Consider the following 16974-nt stretch of genomic DNA (forward strand, 5'->3'; position numbering starts at 1 on the left):
TGTGTGTGTGTGTGTGTGTGTGTGTGTGTGTGTGTGTGTGTGTGTGTGTGTCTGTGCGCGCGCGCGCGTGCGCGTGTGTGTCTACTCACACAGCAGTCGGTCCAGTAGATGTGGAGGAAGGGGAACGTGAGAAGAGCCTTGTTGCCCTCCTTGGGGAGCAGCTCCTCCTTAAACTGGACAAAATTAGCTTCAAGGTGGATCATTTTTGGTGCGCGGCCGTAAGTCCTGCACAGCAGACAAAGCAGAGTTTCATGGCCTCATTTCACTGCAGTGGCCATGAAAAAAGCAAGACGTTCATTAAATGACAACATGTGATGATGATATACCATAGGAATCTTCACTCTTTCAGGCTTGTCTTTAAAATATTACTCTATAAATGTCTAAAGGTTTGATTAGTTATTTGTTAGCTTCTCAATTAAATAAAAACAATCAACTGGAGAAAATTTATTACGTGCAGTACCTTTTTTGTGTCTAAACTATGAAACGATGAGTATGAACTGAGGATTTCCCAATCCGATTCAGATCCACAGCCCATTTTCTTGTGAACTTTACATCATTTTGTTTGTCTAACATGAGTTCTCACTGTTTTTCGCCCGTTACAGTGACAATAAATGGAAAACGGAGACTCTAATGGCTGCTGCAGCTTCCTCCCTGTGTGAGGCTTTGGTTTTACAGAGCGATCTCAGTAAAGAGCAGCTGAAACACTAGTCCTTCAATTTTACAACCCTCAAACCAAAGTCAGGTTTTGAAGGAGTCTGTGCCCACATTATTACTTGGAACCACACTGAAACATGTCATGTGCTGTATCTTTAAACATATGATTCATATGAAAACAGAAAGTAAATAAGCTAGCACTAGCAATATCGTTTTACAGACTGACCCATCCAAAAGCAGCATGAGAAGGTCATGTTTATTAAAGATAACATTTTAAAGCCCTTTTAACTACATACATGGCATTTATTTTAACATTAGTATTTAAAATATTAGATTGGGCCTCAGTATGAGTGAATCTCTATTCATAAATGGTGTGATTGCTAGCATTCCTTCACTCCTTATTGTTCTTTCAAATTAATGTCATTGTGAATGACGTACTGATAAAAAGAAGAAAAAAGTGCTGTTGTTACCGGTAGCAAATTCTTTCGTTCTTACCACTTTAACCAGAAGTGGGGTAACGCTAGTTTCGACCACGCCAACATAAATAACTTCAGCGTCACATTTATGCAGACCACATTCAATGCAACAAGTTGGGTTTATAAAACTCATGGTGGGAGGACACCATGAAATGTCAAAGAAATCTATGCCTCATTTGAACAATGCATTTTTAATAATACAGCTTTGAAATCTGAACCCTGACAAGGCTGAAAACTAAAAACAGGTTGCACCACTTTTATTCCAGTGTGATGTTGCAGAATTGGCCATTTGCAATCAGGAAACATTTCTTGGTCCGAGGCCCAATAGACTACCAGATCTGCAGTGCAATCCTTACAACAACAATACCTACAACAAAAACAATAGGCTTTTTTTCCCCATAGCAAATAAAATGAAAGACAACTTCCTCCAAGCGTTCCCAGTATAGCATTACCCAAACAGCTTCCTATATCTTTTAAGTCTGAATGCTGCAAACTGTAATTTGTGACACCAGTTAGCAGAGAGCTGTCTACTTTGTTAACCGCGACCTATAAAAACACTAGATAAAATCTTAATATTGGGTGCAACATCAGTGTTGGTCGGCAGACAGAGAACGAAGCAGCTACATATAATATGTTGAACTACTTCTTGGTACTTTCAACACTGAAAACTGAATTTCTGCATAAGTCAAACTTGCATTAGGTTTGAGTTTCTCCTATTGAAAGTATCAATACCATCCGATTGTTGTTTATTCCTAGTGGTTATTCTACTGTGACAATGGGCTTCGTTCTCAAGTCAAAACATTAAAAAACAAAAAAATAACATACATGATATAATTCTGCAGCAGAAACTGTAACTAATGTACCTAAACTCAAAATGTTTTGAATACTTTTATTAACAAATTCCAAAACAAAAACATGCTAAAAAAAAATACAACTGTTTCTATGCTCACAGGATCACTGAAAGCAGAATGAGCGATTATCACTTCCAATCCAGGAAAGATTTCCTCGGTGAGCAACTCTTCCAACACCCTGCTACGCTTAACCTGCACCTAATTGAACTTCTACAGCTACTGAGACTCTATTGCCAGATAAAAATCAACTGAGCGTGTAATGTGTACTCTTCTGAAGCTTAAACGTTGCTCATAGGTTATAAATATGCTAAGTGACTCCAGAAAATGACACAGAAGAAGATCCAAACAGCATATATCTGCAGAGATCAGTGTCTGTTTTATGGAGTTGTAAGGAAAACGACCTGGCTTCCTGAACAACCTTCCTTTGTCTACTCTTTCCTCTTTTAAGACCACTGAGTTTGCAGTAGGGAACGTTTTTGTGACGAAAACCCGTAATGCGTAGCTCTGTGACAGGAAAAGTCCTCCAACATAACTGACCCTAACACAGCGTCAATAATAAACCTCTGTCAGAAAGTAACAAGGAAGTGGAAAGGATCTCTGACCCGACTTGCATCAGGTTTTTCCACATGAGCAAAACTGAAAAAAACAAAACAAAAAAAAAACACTTCCTTTCTCTTCACCAGCTGTTTGGCTAAATCTTTAAACACTGGACTTTCTTATTCTCTTACCTTTGACAAAAGACAAAGAAAGTCGCTCTTTATATTTTCTCCTGATGTTTTGCTCATGGATTTAACCAAAACTCACCTCCTCCACTCCATCGGCTCCCTGGGAAGCTGCTGAGCCAGTGAGGTGTAGAGAGACGTGAACAAGCTCTGGTCTCCAGCACCTGGACGGGAGAGAGACAAGAACAAAAAAAAGAAAGTGTTTGAAGAAATACGTTGTTTTTTTCCTTCCACTTTTTAAACTTAAAGAATCATTTCCGTCAGTAACACAGGAGAACTGCAAACGAGAATTTTCCTAAAGACAAAGCCAACACAGAGAGTGAGAAGAGAATCCAAACAAGCTAAACAAGCCTTTCAAGAATGTGCAGTGAACAGTTACTTTCCAAAGTATGGGGTCTCGTTTCACACCAGACGATCACTCTGCAGTCTAAAGCAAAAACTGTACTTGGAGACACTGACAGCCTTTACAGATTTAAAACAACTCTGATTACATATGATTAAAGAATGCAAGTAAAAAGACACCTGAACGTATCAAAGTCTCACACAAACTGGCAGGGACAACTGTATAATGGGAAAACATACAAGTAGATGGCAGCAAAGCACCGATTTGTTGTTTGCAAACCGCCATTAAAACTCTAAGAGGCAAGAAGAAGTCGACAAGCGCGGATGACAATCAGCTTCGTCAAAGGTGGAAATAATGAACATATTATTTTGAATTTATACAACATTTAAAAGAACAGGCTTTTGCAATAATATTTTTTAAAAATGTCCCATTCTTTCAATTTAATTGCGTAGCTATTTCCCTGTGAAAAACTTGTAGAGCGTGCCAATGTTTCATCCAAATTACCAAAGAAATCATCATCTGCAACTTGCAGCCCTGCAAAAAATATAACCAGCAATACAGAACAACATCGGCGTCAGTGCTATGCACAGAATCTCTGCATTTTCTTTTCTAAAAACAGTAACGGTGAACAAAATCCCTCCATCACTCCCTCAACTTACAAAGCTGGTTAGCTGCAGAGGTTAGCCAGCAGCGACCTGTGATTACAGACACCAACATGGCGGCGATATAACCGAGGTGGGCTTAACTCTATTCCCAACCTATTACCAGACTGCAAAAGGCAACTTAATCCCTCCTTGAAGTGTTTTGTGAAAGGAGCTTAGGACTTGACCACCTTCAGCTTTTTAATCTTTTTATGCTGCAATAAACAACAAGAAGCATCACCAGCTTTTTTACAGACAACAAGACCTTGAATGTACAATACCTTAATAATTAGCTTATTGTTACTGCAGTCCAGGCAGACAGTGTTATCACAACAACAACCAGAAATGTAATTAATTTGCTTTGATTTCAGAATTATGCGCTACTTTGTGTTGGCCTTAAAATCCCTTTAAAAGTCTACGAGAACATACTTACTTACAAGGAGCTATGTAAGATAAATCCGCCCACTCATGAAGTAGCTGCTGCAAAAAGCTGAGGTTTGAACAGTGTGTGGTAATGAAAACAATCCAGCCTTAAAAACACAAAGGTTTCACACACCTTCCAGGCAGGGCGTCCGTTTAAACGTGCTCCATTCTCATTAAAACGGTCATCAAAACAACGGGTCTGGAACAATGTGGATATAAAAAGCACTCAGGTTGTAAAAAGCACCTGATGCAGACTTACAGACTTTAAACAGCCCCATACATTTCAAACAGAACAGCTACATTTGCTCCAGTTCACATCTACAAAAAAATGTTAATTGTTATATTGCTTAGAACAAACAAAGATACCGAAGTCCTGCAACAGTTTCAATGTGGACGGTTCACACTCCCAGAGTTGACCTTGGGCTCCGCTGTCACATGAAAAATGTATTTTACAGACGGAGCTCAGTAGTAATAACAGGGATGCCCTAGATTTGCATCAGCAAAGCGCCCTGTAGTTGCCATATTAAAACAGCCAAATCTTTAAAAATAAATAAACAAATAAGAAAAAAATATTAATTTTCTTGTAAAAGAAAAATGTGGGTTTTCTTTTACAACAAAGCTCAAACATTCCCAGCTATAGTGGCTAAGCGAAAATTAAAAGTTTTTTAATTTGACTTTAAGACTCTTCAAGCTAATCAACAAGTTTATGAAGCTGGAGAATCACGTTTTCTGGACAGTTTTGTGCAACAAACAGCAACGGTAATGAAATATGTCTCGACTTGAAAGCATGCTAACTTTAGCGTGCCACTTCAACAATTATAGCGGTAGAGTCAGATACAAGTTTAGAAACAAGTGGCGGAGCTACGAGCATTTCTGGTCAGGTGTTTTCAGAACCTTATAATAGCTTTTTTTTAACAGAGTTCAAACCTTACTGGACTTTGGGTCAAAGGATGTTTCTCTGTGAGGACAAACAGTTAAGTGGGGGGAAAAAAAAATCACAGTATTTATGTGGAGAATTTAATACTGAAGAAACATTGTATTCTGATAAGGAAGTATTTGAATAAAAGTCAATGAAAACACTCGAGGCTACTAAGCTGCATTGGGATACACATGCACTCATATTACTCAGGAATAGTTTTCTCATTATGGAAAAAAAAATAGAAATCCCAAAGAGCGTCTAGGAGCATTTTCAAACTTATGATTTCACAAAGCTTCAGTAAATATTTGTATTTTATTTTTAAGAAATAAAATACTAAAGCCTGTAAGGATCATTATCCACACAGCAACAAACTATGAATGACAACACAAGCTGACAGTCAGAAATGTATACTTGGCAGAGAACAGACTATTTGGTCAGTTCAGTGCGAGTCTGTGAAATCCGATACTCTAAATCCGAAAACTACCCGACTGTAAACGCCGGTGACCAACGACAATGATTTGCCGTTCTTCCTTTATGTTAGAAAGGCCCTACTTCTGTAGGCCCAAACCAAAAACAGAGGCTTCAACAGTCAATGTTCAAATACAAACCCCACACGGCAAACACACGTTTGAGATCCAAGTCCAAGTGGACCTCTAAGCCTGAACATAGCACACACGAACCGGCTGGATCGGCGTCTGACAACTGTGACCCTAACCTGGCCATCGTACGGCTAAATTCTCTACATGCTAATTTAGGAAGAGCCTGATTTACAAAACAGAAGAACAAAATGATGCAGGACTGCAGCGAGCAATTATTTCAGAAAACAATTTCTCTGACGTTTAACCTGATAAAACAAACAAAAGGCAAATTCTGCTGATTTTTCATTTCCCCACTTATGCTTATTTTATACAATATTAAAAATATACATATAAAAATCAGCAAATAATTCAATTCATTTTTTTTAAATAAAAAACTAAACATTTTATTGCCTAAAATGCTTTAGCATATTATTTCTTTGGTGTATTTTGTTGTTCTTTGCGTGGACAAAGTTTATAATAGTTACAATAAGAAGAAATAGTGTTATTTGCCTCTTTTTTCAGAAGAAAAAACCTAAATATTTGACGTAATAAAAAAAATGATTAGACTATTGTGGCTCTGGTTACTTAAGTAGATTTAGTTTGTTTTAATGAATAATGGCATATTTTTATTGCGACCTATAAAACCAGTAGGATTTTGTTTGAGTCCTCACATAAAAAGTGTGTCCTGGGGTACTCTAATGAGGCTTAATTACCTCCTTCTTGTAGAGGCCTTGCTAATGACCTAATTATTCTACTCAGGTGTGGTGCAGCAGAGGCACAACTAAAAGTTTTAGGGCAGTGGCCCTTCAGGACTGGAGCTTGACACCTGTGCCCTAGAATATTGATATAAAAACCTATTTTCTTATTTCCTCTCTTTCTCATCTGTCCATCACTCTGAAATATTAAGCATTTTGGTCTTTAGTATCCCTTGTGAGCCTGCTTTGAGACTCTGGCTGGTTAAATATGACATTAGCATGAGAAATGCAAGTTCATAACACTCGGAATATATCAGCCAGCAATTATTGAACTCCAAATTGTTTTTTGCACACACTGATATTGTTGTACAGCCCTAATTTGGTCCATCTGTAATAATAATAGTAATAACAATGCTAATAATAATGTAGATTTATTAACAGGCATAGCAGTGTTCAAACTAGCTCAAGATGAGGAAATTAGAAGAACCTACAAGTGATTCAAACCACAAAAAAGCATAACAAAGTAAATGGTGTTGGTTGTGTTTACATTATGAAAGACTAGCATGAGTTCTTAGCTAGGAAACTGGGCAGATTCTGATCTCTGGTTGGATTATTGGTGCCTGTGTCGTTCAATTTGCCAGTAAATCGACAGCGTTTTTTTTTGCTGAATTCTCTAAGAGTTCATTTATCAACACAGTCACCAAAACTGAGTGAAAAGGGAAAGAACCGAATGTTTCCTTGCTTATTACCCACAGGCACCATGTACTTCACATTTCCAAATCTGTCACCATATCCCTATAGCCTATCGTCATGTTGACTTTTACATTTCTTCCTCTGATTTCCAGTATTTCTGTGAACTCCTGGTCCAGCGAGAGGCGCTAAAAATGGAGCAGTTCGCGGTGAGAGATGCAGCTGGCATTCCCTCCTAAAATAACCCCTCTAACAAGCTTCCAGTAGACACTCAGGGATTTATGAATGGTAACCTGGCCTCAAACATCATGTGGGGCGACAGTGTCCCAGCTGCTAACAGAGAAAGCAGTCGCAGGAAAGCGGTGAACAGGACGGTCTCCTTCCCAAAACTGCAGCAAATAGACGTGACGTTTCTATCCTTGGCTCGGCCTGTTAAAACAGCGAAGCTACTTAGCTAGTTGAAAGAAGTCCCATGTTTTATGAGGTCAATTTGTGGACAGCAGTCGACTGCTTATTATGCTCGTCTTACAATAGGGCAGGTAGAAGCGAAGTCGCCACAAAGACAAGCAGCGTCTCCAAGCTGAGGGTGACAGCCAGCTCAGCTAAAAAGAGCTAATGAATATAGCTAGCAGGCTAGCTGTCAAGAGAAGGAAAAGTGAAGCTGACCGTCTCGTTTTATCAATCACTTACATGTTACAATCGGCTTGTTTTCCATGGTATAGATGACTGGCTTTTCCTCTTGACTCTCCATATGTTTTAACGGTGGTACTCCATGAAAATAACCTCCAAACAGGGCTTTATTATTAGGAAGTGCCTCTCTGTGCAGCTCTGTTGAATCGGTGGGGCCTGCGTCCCCACTGCACCTCCGGGAAGTGCGTAAGCCCTGCGTCATTAAAGGGCCAGACTGTCATTTTTGTTTTGGTGAAGGAAACGTTGACAACAAGCAAACATGAAGAAATGATTTTGATTAAAACACATACGCATAAAAAGACTTCTTAAGACAGTTGTTGTTTTGCATATAAAATGTCCTTTAAAGTCTAAAAGGTTTAATGAAAAGTAACTTAGAACTTAAATTGAACACAAGAGGAAATATAGTTTTTTTTTATTACAATTAAATTACAAACCAAGTATAAAACTAAATAAATACAGTTCAGAAGATAAATGGGTGACTTATTTTGGTTTGATTCCATTTTGTTTTATTATATAAAATGTAAATTAATTCTTAGTTATGGGGTTTTAGATACAGCTTGAACATAACATCACGGCTCCACAATAAGGTGGTTAGAATTTTATTTTACTTTTATTTTTCTTTAAAAAAAATAAATAAATAAAAGGGGGAGACATGCAAACGTAATCCAGGACCTTCTTGCTGCATAAAAGTGCTACCAACTGTGCCTCTGTACAGCCCAATTTGCAAACATGAATAAAGTAAACTCGAGACAATGGTTTAGTAAATTTTAATTAATTATCTCAACTTAATTTAGCAAAAAAAAAAAAAAAAAATTGAAATACAAACCAAGAGTACATTGACTAAAGTAACACACAAGATTTTAGATTTGAAAAATACATCATTACATTACACATGATGGGAGAAACAAATACAGTAAATTTTCTTCACTGATGTATTTTAAACAGTGAGGTAAACAGTGAAGTAAATTTGATTTGCAATAAAAATAAAAATAAATAAATGTCCATTTATTATAATCACAAAGAATAAACAAAGATATGCATAATACACTATAAAAAAATAACAATGTTGTGCCACAACTTGTCAAATAATTGTTTATATTACAGGCATGAAAAACCACACATCACACAATGGTGAGAAAGGTTAAGATATAAACTACACTTCTGGTTTGGGTGCCAAAATCATCTTGCGGGGAAAATGCAATGCTGCCATCTAGGGGAAGATGGATGTATTACAGCAGAACTTTTAGCGACTTCAAAACAGAAGCGTCTCCTTGATACACTCCACACAAAATCCTCTCATTGATCCTGTGCTATTCTAAACATGTTTAACTTACACTGAAAATGTTTAACTTTGCTTATATATTTCTTTTAATTTGAACCCTGCATGTCTTTTTCATCTGAGTCTTTGGTATTCCTCGTTTTCTCCACCGATTCTCCCTCTTCAGATGGGTCATGTTTTTGATTCCTCGGCTCAATCTCAGCTCCATCACCTTGCCCAGGTCTTTCGTCTCCTTTCTCTATGATTTTCTCTCCGTCACTTTCTTTGCCTTTCAGACAGTCTGAGTCCTTCAGATCAAATTTATTCCCCTCCACCACTCTTTCAGTCTCATCCTTTGTGCTTTTAGTGCTCTCGCCGTCTCCTTCTTTGGTCACATCATTATCGCCATTATCTCCCTGCTTTCCCCCATTTTCCTCTGCACCCTCCTCCTCCTCTCCCTCTGCTTCCTCCCGCTCCCACTCTGCTTCTCCTCCGACCCCGTCCTCTCTTCCCGACACTCCCTCTCCTCCTTCCTCGTCTGGTGGCAGGTGAATTTCCAGCACAGCGACCTGCAGCTCCAGCTGCTCCACTCTGGTCCTCATCTTCCGGTTGCTGGACTCCAGCTCCACCATGAGCCGGGCCAGTTTGGTCCGCAGGAGTTCCAGGTTCCTCTCCAGCCTCTCTATCTTTGTCTCGATCTTCTCAGCCTCCACCTCCTCCACCTCGGCCCTTTGCTCCAACATGCCCATCTTGATAAGGATCTGCCGGCCTTTCTCCTCCAGGTGACGCTTGGCTGCAGGAAACTCAGACAGCACGTCGGTCAGGTCCTCTTTGGAAAGGCTGAACAGGTCGGAGTGGCCGATGCTCTTGATGTTGGCAGTGCGACGGTTACCCGACTTGTTACCTTGGAGGAGCAGGGGGAACAGTTGTATTTTCTTAAGGATTTAATAGATTTAATCTAATCCTGAAGCAAACAAGACCTTAAATGTTAACATTATTAATTCAATATCCTCCAGCATTGTTTCTACAGTTGAAACCAGATATTTTACACTGAATAAAAATACACTTTTTTTTTACCTCACTCTCTGAAGTTAAATCAGACCAAACTTTACTTGTCTTAACTTAGTTAGAAATACCAAAATTATTGTTGTTTGCTTAATTCAAGAAAACTTTGCAGGCGTTGTATTGGCACCACCTACTGGTCGACTTGGGTAAAACTACCTGCCGACTAGCCAATTAAAATAGCAGTATATTTTTACTTATGCAGCTATGTATTTCTAAAGTAACATGTATCTAATCATGCTGTATATGTACTATATGTACTTCCTCTTTATTTTTTGGTTTCAAAACACCTATTTTAATGAGTCCATGTTTGATTTAGCTTCTTTTTATTTTGTTATTTTGTTTTGTTGCACTATAAAACACAGAAATATGATTTCTGTTCAAATCCATATTATAGGTTATGTATATAAAAAGCAATTTATGTAAACATGCAGAGCCTTTATCCTACCTTTGATGTTAAGGATGCTAATTTCTCCAAAGAAATTCCCCGCACTCAGCACCGCAAACTCTGTAACACCGTCATCTGCTACAACTGCGAGCTTCCCCTCCTTGATGATGTACATTTCGTGGCCCACGTCTCCCTTCCTGCAGACATACTCTCCTGGGCTGAACACCTGCAACACAAAAAGGCACAGGATACCAAGTATTTAATGCGACAGTGTGCAAGGGAAACAAGTTTATGGTTATTGGTGTTGCACAAATGCTGCAAAGACTCAATTCTTGTTGCTGTTGCTTTCTCAACACTGGTGGACTTCTTGCGTGTTACTGCCCCTCTGACCTGAGGTGTGAGTTTAAGAACCAGCTCCTCCAGCAGACTTTTCTCACAGCTCTGGAAGATGGTAACTTTAGAAAGAGTCGGGAGGTGGACGCTGACGGCGATCTCTGTCCTCATGTGCAACGGCAGCTGCTGCAGGATCTCGTTCTCACGCATGATCTTCTTGTTGATGTGAAGATGCTGGTACCAGTTGTCGATGCGCTGTCGAAGCTCCTTGCTAATGTGGTGGCTCCGCAGGTACGCTTTCACCTGTGGAAGATAAAATGCAAGTTTACCTTCCACACATCTAGGCAAAAAATGTTTTCAGAGAGAATTAGGACAGCTCTGTGAAAAGTATCACTCGTTTTAGATTTCTTCTGATTGAACTTTCTTTTTTGACTTACTAAACACATTTTAATATCAGACAGTCTGAGTAGAGTAAAAGGGAAATGTAGTTTTTAAATTATTATTCCTATTATATTTGTTTAAGAAAACGCTGGTCCACTCTTTCCTGTAGATGTTTTTAATTCAGCCACATCGAATGGGTTCCAAGCCTTCACAGCCTTATTAAGGTCATGGCATAGCATATCAACTGGATTGAAGTCCAGACTTTGATTATGCTACTTCAATGCCTTTTGTTTGTTTTGTTGAAGCCATTGCTAGGTGGACTTACTGTTCTACTTTGGATCATTGTCCTGCTGCATAACCCAAGTACTGCTGGAAATGTTTACCACTTTTCCATGTTTTCTCCATTTTTGGGTAATGATTCTCACTGTAGTTTGACAAAGTCGGACCATTGCCTTCTGGGTTTCTGCTCAATTCTCATTTTTCAGTGGTCCATCTGGGCTTTCTTCCATTGAAGTGGATTTCTTCGGCAGAATTTGAACCAGACCAATTAGCAACCAGAAGGAGAAGTTGTGAATGATAATGTTGATTTTCTGCGCTTTTTTTAAGGACAGTCTACCTGCAGTTTTAGCAATAGCAAGGAAGGAAGTGAACAAAGTCGTTCAGTCCGTGTTGGCCGCGGTTCCAAATATTAAATTAATATTTGCAGCCATCTTGTTAGCAGCCATCGGCACGTCTCTCTTTGCAGTGGAGGATGGTTGTTTCCAGTGCAGGTGATTTCCGGTAAGCTTTCATAGCGTCAAACTGGCAAATTACAAAGATCACTGCCAAACATTGGTGACTGGGTAAAATTTAAAACTTCAACAGAGTCTACGTCTACAGGAAGCAATCATTTCTTAATAGTCAAAGATCTAAACCCTCTGTTTAGACAAACGGCTGGTTTTTACATGGCTAGTTTGCTAAAACAAAAACAAAAAAATCTTAGAAAATAGTAGTACTTTACAGATTGACAGAACTTTACTTGACAAAACAAAACAAAAACAGAGGAACTCTGAAACTCACCAACTCGTGGTTGGGGAAAAAGACATTGTCTCTGTCCCTCAAGCTCGTGATGACATTCCCGACATTCCCGACAATCGACGCGAACACCAGCACAGCAATGAGCAGGTCTGCGATCATGAATAAATACTCCTCCTCCCTGCTTGGCAGAGGGGTGTCTCCCACGGTGGTGAAAATCTGGGCTGAGAACCAGAAGCAGTAAAAGTACTGGCGCCGCATGGAGGCAAACCTCGGGTCGGTGATGTTGGGGTAGACCCACTTATCGCTTCCGAAGCCGATGTAATTTGACAGAGCGAAGTAAAGACAGGCATTCCAGTGGATCAGCACAAAGATGTAGATCATGAGCTTTGTGATGCGGAAAGTGTTCGGGTAGGAGGTTCTCGTCTCCATCCGATCCAGGGCCTCGTTGAGCCGCGGGATACGGAGAAGCCGGTTGATCCTCACCAAGGGGGTCTCAAAGCCAAAGGCAAAGTAGAGGAAGTCAGTGGGCAGCAGGGAAACTAAGTCCCACATGAAATATCTGGAGCGCAGGTAGCGCTTCCTGAGGCGAGTCAGGTCTTTGATGAGGATTCCTTGATCCAGGAAGCCTGCAGATGAGTGGGAAAAGGAAGGATGAACTTGTTACATTTGCCCAGTTTTTGAAAGATGTCCACCTTGAGCGCGTGGATACATGTGACGTCACTGCTGCAAATATCTGAGTGTGCTTTTCATACAAGCCCAAACCACCAAAACTGAACTTTGCTATCTAATACTAACAATCCAAAGACAGTAAATTCAGCAGCAATCAATTTTAACAATCACTTATTTCATTTTAAAGGTGTTTTCTAAAAATGAATGGGTAATATTTGGGTTTATAATAAGTGCTTGTCACTGAATCCAATCAAGAATCAGGTATTTGGATTAAAGTCGCTTCCCATTATTTGACGCTCAAAAGGGAGCTCTGAAAAATAATTGACCAAGAGTAGCCTGCATGTTTATGAAAAGATAACATTTCTCTTTTGATAATGGTAAAGAGATATTAACATGTTGTCTATGGCAACAAAAGCAAAACTAAATCACATTGCGTTTGATTGTTTGGAGTGCCTTGTTGCATTCAAAGTCCGTTTTTATGTTTGGCTTCAGAGACCAAGAGTTGAAATCAGAAAAATTGTATTTACCAGTATGCAGAGTGACAGTCATATCAGCAGTGTACATGAGGTCTGACACATAGTCCAGCGTGAGCCACACAGGAAGGTAGTTCAGACCAATCGCTGTGAAGCAGGTCCTGATGAAACAGAAACAATAGTACTTTGTCTAATAGGACGTCAGTTCGGGTATAGTGTCGTGAATGCATGACCCATCATTTACCTTAAAATGATGATTACCCAGTTGTAAACAATCGGCACTGTCATCACTTGCAACCAGACGTAATAGAACTGTTCTGCAGGATCAATGGCCCACTCTCTCCAGCTGAGAGGAATGTGATGCGGAAGAAAGAAACAGGCAGAAAGACTTACACGACTCTACGTCGATGACTCGAAGTGTACAGTTGCAAAAGTAATCCTACCTTCTGATATTTTCCACATTACAACTGCAAAGTGGAGCATATTCCTTCAGAATGGTACGAGACGGACCAACACAAAGTGATGTTGTTGGAGGAAGAGATTACAAGTGCTCAACTGTTTTAGAGGCAGCGTTTTAAAAAGTGTGGCTTGCATTTTATATTCGACCCCTTTTAATCTAATACTCCTAATTAAAATTTAATGTAACCGTTGGCTTTAAAAATTCATCTAATCCACTTGGGTGAGAGATTATCTGTGATCATTTCAATCCATAATCCAAAACAGGAAAGCTGTGAACCTGCCAACACATGGCTTACTTACTTCACACAAGTACTTCTTTGTTTGGCTTCCAGTTCCAGTAAAATAGAATGATGTCTGTAGTTGTAACGTGATGAAAATATACAAACATTCAAGAAAATTGGACAAAAAAAATAAAAAATAAAAAAAATATATATATAAACCACTGATTTCTGAGAGATTTGTAAATCCAAATATATAAAAAAACATCTTCCTAATTTAAATAGTGTTCCCTCTACAATGTTGTTGATATAACTAATCTTCCATAGCTATTCAAAAGTATTAACACAGTTTATTTCTAATTGACTGATTGCAGAAGCTTATGCTGTACCCGAGAAAATTACATTTATAGAACATGATTTATCATCAAAATGCCTTTTAGAACAGAAGATATTGTGGAGACATTTCAGTAATTTTTACTCATTCAAAAGAGATGAAACCTGAAAATACACTAAAATGATGACAAACTTTAATTAAGATCCAAATTTTTTTCATGTGAAGTCATATTACCAATTACTCACTTGAAGTTAAATTTCATGTCCCAAAAGGGCTTCTTTTTCTCTCCTTCCTCGCCTCCATCTTTGCCTTCCTCATTCATTTTTTGTCCATGATGCCACCTGAGCAGCCCACGCCATCGGTTCGTCCTGACACTAACATTACCTAAATCATCCATTATCGAAACTGGCTTCTTACAACTTTCACTTAAAAAACAGGTGTTTCTAAGGTGCTCACAGGTGGGCGTTTTGCATCGGGCAGAAATGTTGAATGCTGACCTGGATGACAAACTACCTGCGCAGTGCCTGGCGATACCCGTCTCTATGGCAGGAAACAACAACAGATGTCACTGGTACTCAGGGAATTCTTTCCTCCCCATAGAACACCAAGAAGGTCTTTGTCTCTTCTTTCTCAGCCACCATAGACACCGAGTGTGGCATAGAGGTAAACCTACATGTCCCAAAATATTCTGATCAGGAACTACTGCGAGCAGGTTAAAGGTGCATAACGCAGATCATTTCCTCTTCAAGAAACATTTTCTATGTGTCTAAGAAACAGGAGCTAGAGGAGTTGGCCACAATTATAACAAACTCAGTGTTTTGTAGTAATCATCACAAAGCCCTGACTTTAGTCTAATTAAAAAAAAAAATCATTAGAGTTGAAAAGTGGCATCTGAGTAAAAACCTGTCTGTCAGGTGTTGTGGGTCAACATTCCAGCAAATTATCACTGCTTTGAGACAAGACGATTAAAATGTTTGACCCAAGTGACACATTTTAAAGGCAATTCTACAAAGTACTATAGGGAAATGCATATGAATGTCTGAAGGAAACAAAAAGTAAATCGGAAAACCTCTCTCCCTGATTATTCTGAAATTTAGCAAAGATAAACTATGCCTCTAATCCTAGCTGATCTTAAATGAAGAAAATATAGTAATCAAAATTGCCTTCATGTGGCCTCGCAGCTTTTTATTTTACATGTTTAAGGAAGGTAAAATACCATGCAGTCATGCAAAACTATCTTCTTTTTAGCTTTTCATGACTACCGGTAATCTTTGCAAGGTTAACTGTATGCAAATATTGCTGCTAACATCTAGAAACAGAATAAAATTACCAAGTAGCGTGGCAGAGCTCTCTGTGCACTGAAAGTCTGGGATGGATGGAAATACCAGCTGCTTCAGACAGAATTGGAAGGTTTCTGCTTATGAAAAATTTCAGGTATGAAAAATATGCTTATAGAGGATGTGCTAAAAAAAAAAGGTTTTCAGAGAGAACATATATTTAGCATATCAGTGCCTAAAATGTTGCTCATTTGCTTCTTTTGCTCAAAAACCAAACAAACAAAAGAGCCATATTTGTTTGCTTCTAAACAAATATGGAAGCAAAAGCTGCCACCACAGTAAAAGACAAACTTTTTTATGTTTAGGTGTGAAAACTTTATGGATAATAATAATGTGCATTTTATATTGTGAATATGATATTATCATTGACTTGCTTTTTTGTTTTTTTCTTCAAAATTTCAGATTTACAAAACAATTAAAATATACAAATAAGAGCAGTGTTTTGGGAATGTAGCCATTATAAAATACAATTCATGCAACAAAAGATCATAGGAGAGAATGAAAGGGATGCTAATTTGTGAATTAGCATAAACAAACTTTTACTTGGACAAAAAAAAATGATTAATGAACCAAAACAAACTAATGTTGGACCTCTGAACTGAGTTCATGGTTAACAATGAACATGATTAATTAACTTTATCCTGACCAAACTGAATTTAGATCAAGTTTTCATTAAAAGCTGAACTGCACACCTTAAATTGCTGTGTTTGGAAGTAGCAACCCTTGTATCCTGTCTTCTGCCTTATTATTTCTGCCTTTGCATAGACACTGAGTTCTGCCTGTGCTTCAACATGTTGCCATAACATTGTTTCTTCACAGATTATGCAGGTAAGACATCAGCTTTGTTTGGGTGGAGCTCTGTAATTTTCTTCCCTGGATTGCACAAACCATTTTGATGGCTTTAGAAAAACAGTGTTGATTTCTATCACCGACATCCTCATTGGTGATGGACTGAATGTAAATAAGTAAATGTTATAGTGGCAGAATAAAGATACGGTCCCTTCTGGGGTTGCTCATGCACTAGCTAGTGTAGCATCAGAGTTCAATTAATGACACTTAGAGCTGTTTGCATGAAAAGAAAATAACAACTTATAATCAGATGTGCTCATATTTACAGGTTCTACTGCATTTTAAATGTCAAAAAGAGTCCAATATCAAAACTACTGATTTCATCTGAAGGAGATATAAAGAAAACTTTCAAGTTACACCAATATCATGTTTGGACCTGTTAATAGCCAAAGTACTGGGATAATTCAAGTTTATCAATTAGAATTGGTCATCTTTTCAAGTTGTGTCTGTGAAATATTGTGACCCAAAAGCAAAGTTTTTAATATATATAAAAAACTAATATATATATTATAAG

The 16974-nt window shown here is 38.5% G+C and overlaps 2 protein-coding genes across 2 annotated transcripts in view; both read right to left on the reverse strand.

The window, feature by feature from the left end:
* The window catches only part of trappc10 (trafficking protein particle complex subunit 10), a 27116-nt gene extending 19245 nt beyond the window's left edge, over window positions 1–7871 (reverse strand). Inside the window, exons 1-3 of the mRNA XM_007547242.2 lie at window positions 7683–7871; window positions 2786–2867; window positions 90–225 (exon numbers count right to left, since the gene is read on the reverse strand). Coding sequence (XP_007547304.1) covers window positions 90–225; window positions 2786–2867; window positions 7683–7743 — 279 coding nt within the window. The 5' untranslated portion in view covers window positions 7744–7871. The remainder of the gene's footprint in view (window positions 1–89; window positions 226–2785; window positions 2868–7682) is intronic.
* Window positions 7872–8517: 646 nt separating this feature from the next.
* Window positions 8518–14746, reverse strand: cnga4 (cyclic nucleotide gated channel subunit alpha 4). The gene is made up of 7 exons (XM_016669032.1): window positions 14520–14746; window positions 13508–13609; window positions 13318–13424; window positions 12164–12747; window positions 10781–11026; window positions 10451–10616; window positions 8518–9844 (listed from the first exon to the last, which is right to left on the reverse strand). The coding sequence occupies exons 1-7, from the start codon at window positions 14669–14671 to the stop codon at window positions 9051–9053; spliced, it is 2151 nt and encodes a 716-aa protein (XP_016524518.1). The 5' UTR covers window positions 14672–14746; the 3' UTR covers window positions 8518–9050.
* Window positions 14747–16974: the final 2228 nt, after the last annotated feature.

Source organism: Poecilia formosa, unplaced genomic scaffold (genome assembly GCF_000485575.1).
Source record: "Poecilia formosa unplaced genomic scaffold, Poecilia_formosa-5.1.2 Scaffold19, whole genome shotgun sequence".
Taxonomy (NCBI): Eukaryota; Metazoa; Chordata; class Actinopteri; order Cyprinodontiformes; family Poeciliidae; genus Poecilia; species Poecilia formosa.